This window comes from Gekko japonicus, unplaced genomic scaffold (assembly GCF_001447785.1).
Source record: "Gekko japonicus isolate JY-2015 unplaced genomic scaffold, Gekko_japonicus_V1.1 scaffold4619, whole genome shotgun sequence".
Classification (NCBI taxonomy): domain Eukaryota; kingdom Metazoa; phylum Chordata; class Lepidosauria; order Squamata; family Gekkonidae; genus Gekko; species Gekko japonicus.
In genome coordinates, this window is record NW_015176587.1 from 74,767 (window position 1) to 76,048 (window position 1,282).

At 60.8% G+C, this 1,282-nt stretch overlaps 1 protein-coding gene across 1 annotated transcript in view; it reads left to right on the plus strand.

The window, feature by feature from the left end:
* The window catches only part of CLPB (ClpB homolog, mitochondrial AAA ATPase chaperonin), a 63,068-nt gene extending 62,030 nt beyond the window's left edge, over positions 1 to 1,038 (plus strand). Inside the window, exon 10 of the mRNA XM_015427523.1 lies at positions 455 to 1,038. Coding sequence (XP_015283009.1) covers positions 455 to 709 — 255 coding nt within the window. The 3' untranslated portion in view covers positions 710 to 1,038. The remainder of the gene's footprint in view (positions 1 to 454) is intronic.
* Positions 1,039 to 1,282: the final 244 nt, after the last annotated feature.

Consider the following 1,282-nt stretch of genomic DNA (forward strand, 5'->3'; position numbering starts at 1 on the left):
TGGACTAGATGGATCCTCCCTGGTCTGACCCAGCAGGGCTCTTCTGAGGTTCTTATCAGGGGAAGGCCTCGGCCTCTCTGCCCTGTTGTTGGCCCTCCAGAGGAACTGGCTGGCCCCTGTGTGAGACAGGAGGCTGGACTAGATGGACCCTCACTGGCCTGACCCAGCAGGGCTCTCCTTATGTCCTGGTAATCGGGGTGTAACCCCTAATGGTGGGCACCTGTAGACCGATTGCAGACAAAGTGAAAACTAACGGGCCATCTTCAGATCAAGCCTTTCTCTGGCAGGGGAGGGGCTGGGTGTGCTTCGCTTCTGTCCCTCTGGAATGCCCGGCCTGCCTCCTGTTCGCCCGGTGCTTTCCTCGCCACGGCAGCAGAGGCCACGGTGACCACAGGCCTTGACGTCTCCTCTCCTCTTCTTCCGCTGACCCTCTCACTCCTCCCACCCCCCACAGGTCGAGCGCCGGGTGGTGAACCAGCTGGCCGCCGCCTACGAGCAGGACCTCCTGCCGCCCGGGTGCACCCTGCGGATCGTGGTGGACAACGCTGAGAAGGAGCTCCTGAAGACCCAGGACAGTTCCCCGGCCGAGGAGGGCGGCCGGAGGGAGGAGCCGACCTTGCGGCTGGAGATCGTCGAGAAGGACAACAAGGGCCGGAAGCTGGACATCCAGGCCCCCCTGACCCCCGAGGAGATGTCCTTTTCCTTGTAGGCCGCCCCAGGCTTCCCTGCCCCAGAGGGAGGGGGGGCGGTTGCCGCTGAGTTTTGGATGGTAGTAAAGCACTCTTCTTGAGAGGTGGACGAGCCAGTCGGGAAGGTGGTGTGGGCCGCCAGAGGTTGCGGCGTCGGGGGGCTACATCTGTGCCGTTTGGACGGCTGGCGGGACAACAGTGTCCGTGTGGATAAGGGGAGCGGGGCAAGGTCCCATCTCTTGCGCCAGGAAGTGCCTTGGGAAGACCCGGGAGCACGGCGGGGAGGGGTGGCGTTCGGGTTAAAGAAACGCGAGTCTGTCGTCGAAGGCTTTCAGGGCCGGAGTTCATTAGTTGCTGTAGATTTTTCCAGGTTGTGCGGCCGTGGTCTTGGCATTGTAGGACCTGACGTTTCGCCAGCAGCTGGGACTGGCATCCTCAGAGGTGTAACACAGAAAGACGGAGTGCTCTCTGTGTCAAGGTAAGGGAAAAAAATGGTAGGCAGGTCGTTTATATCTACTCAGGAAGGTGGGGTACAGGATAATGACTCAGCCCTACCCCACCTTCCTGAGTAGATATAAATGACCTGCCTACTC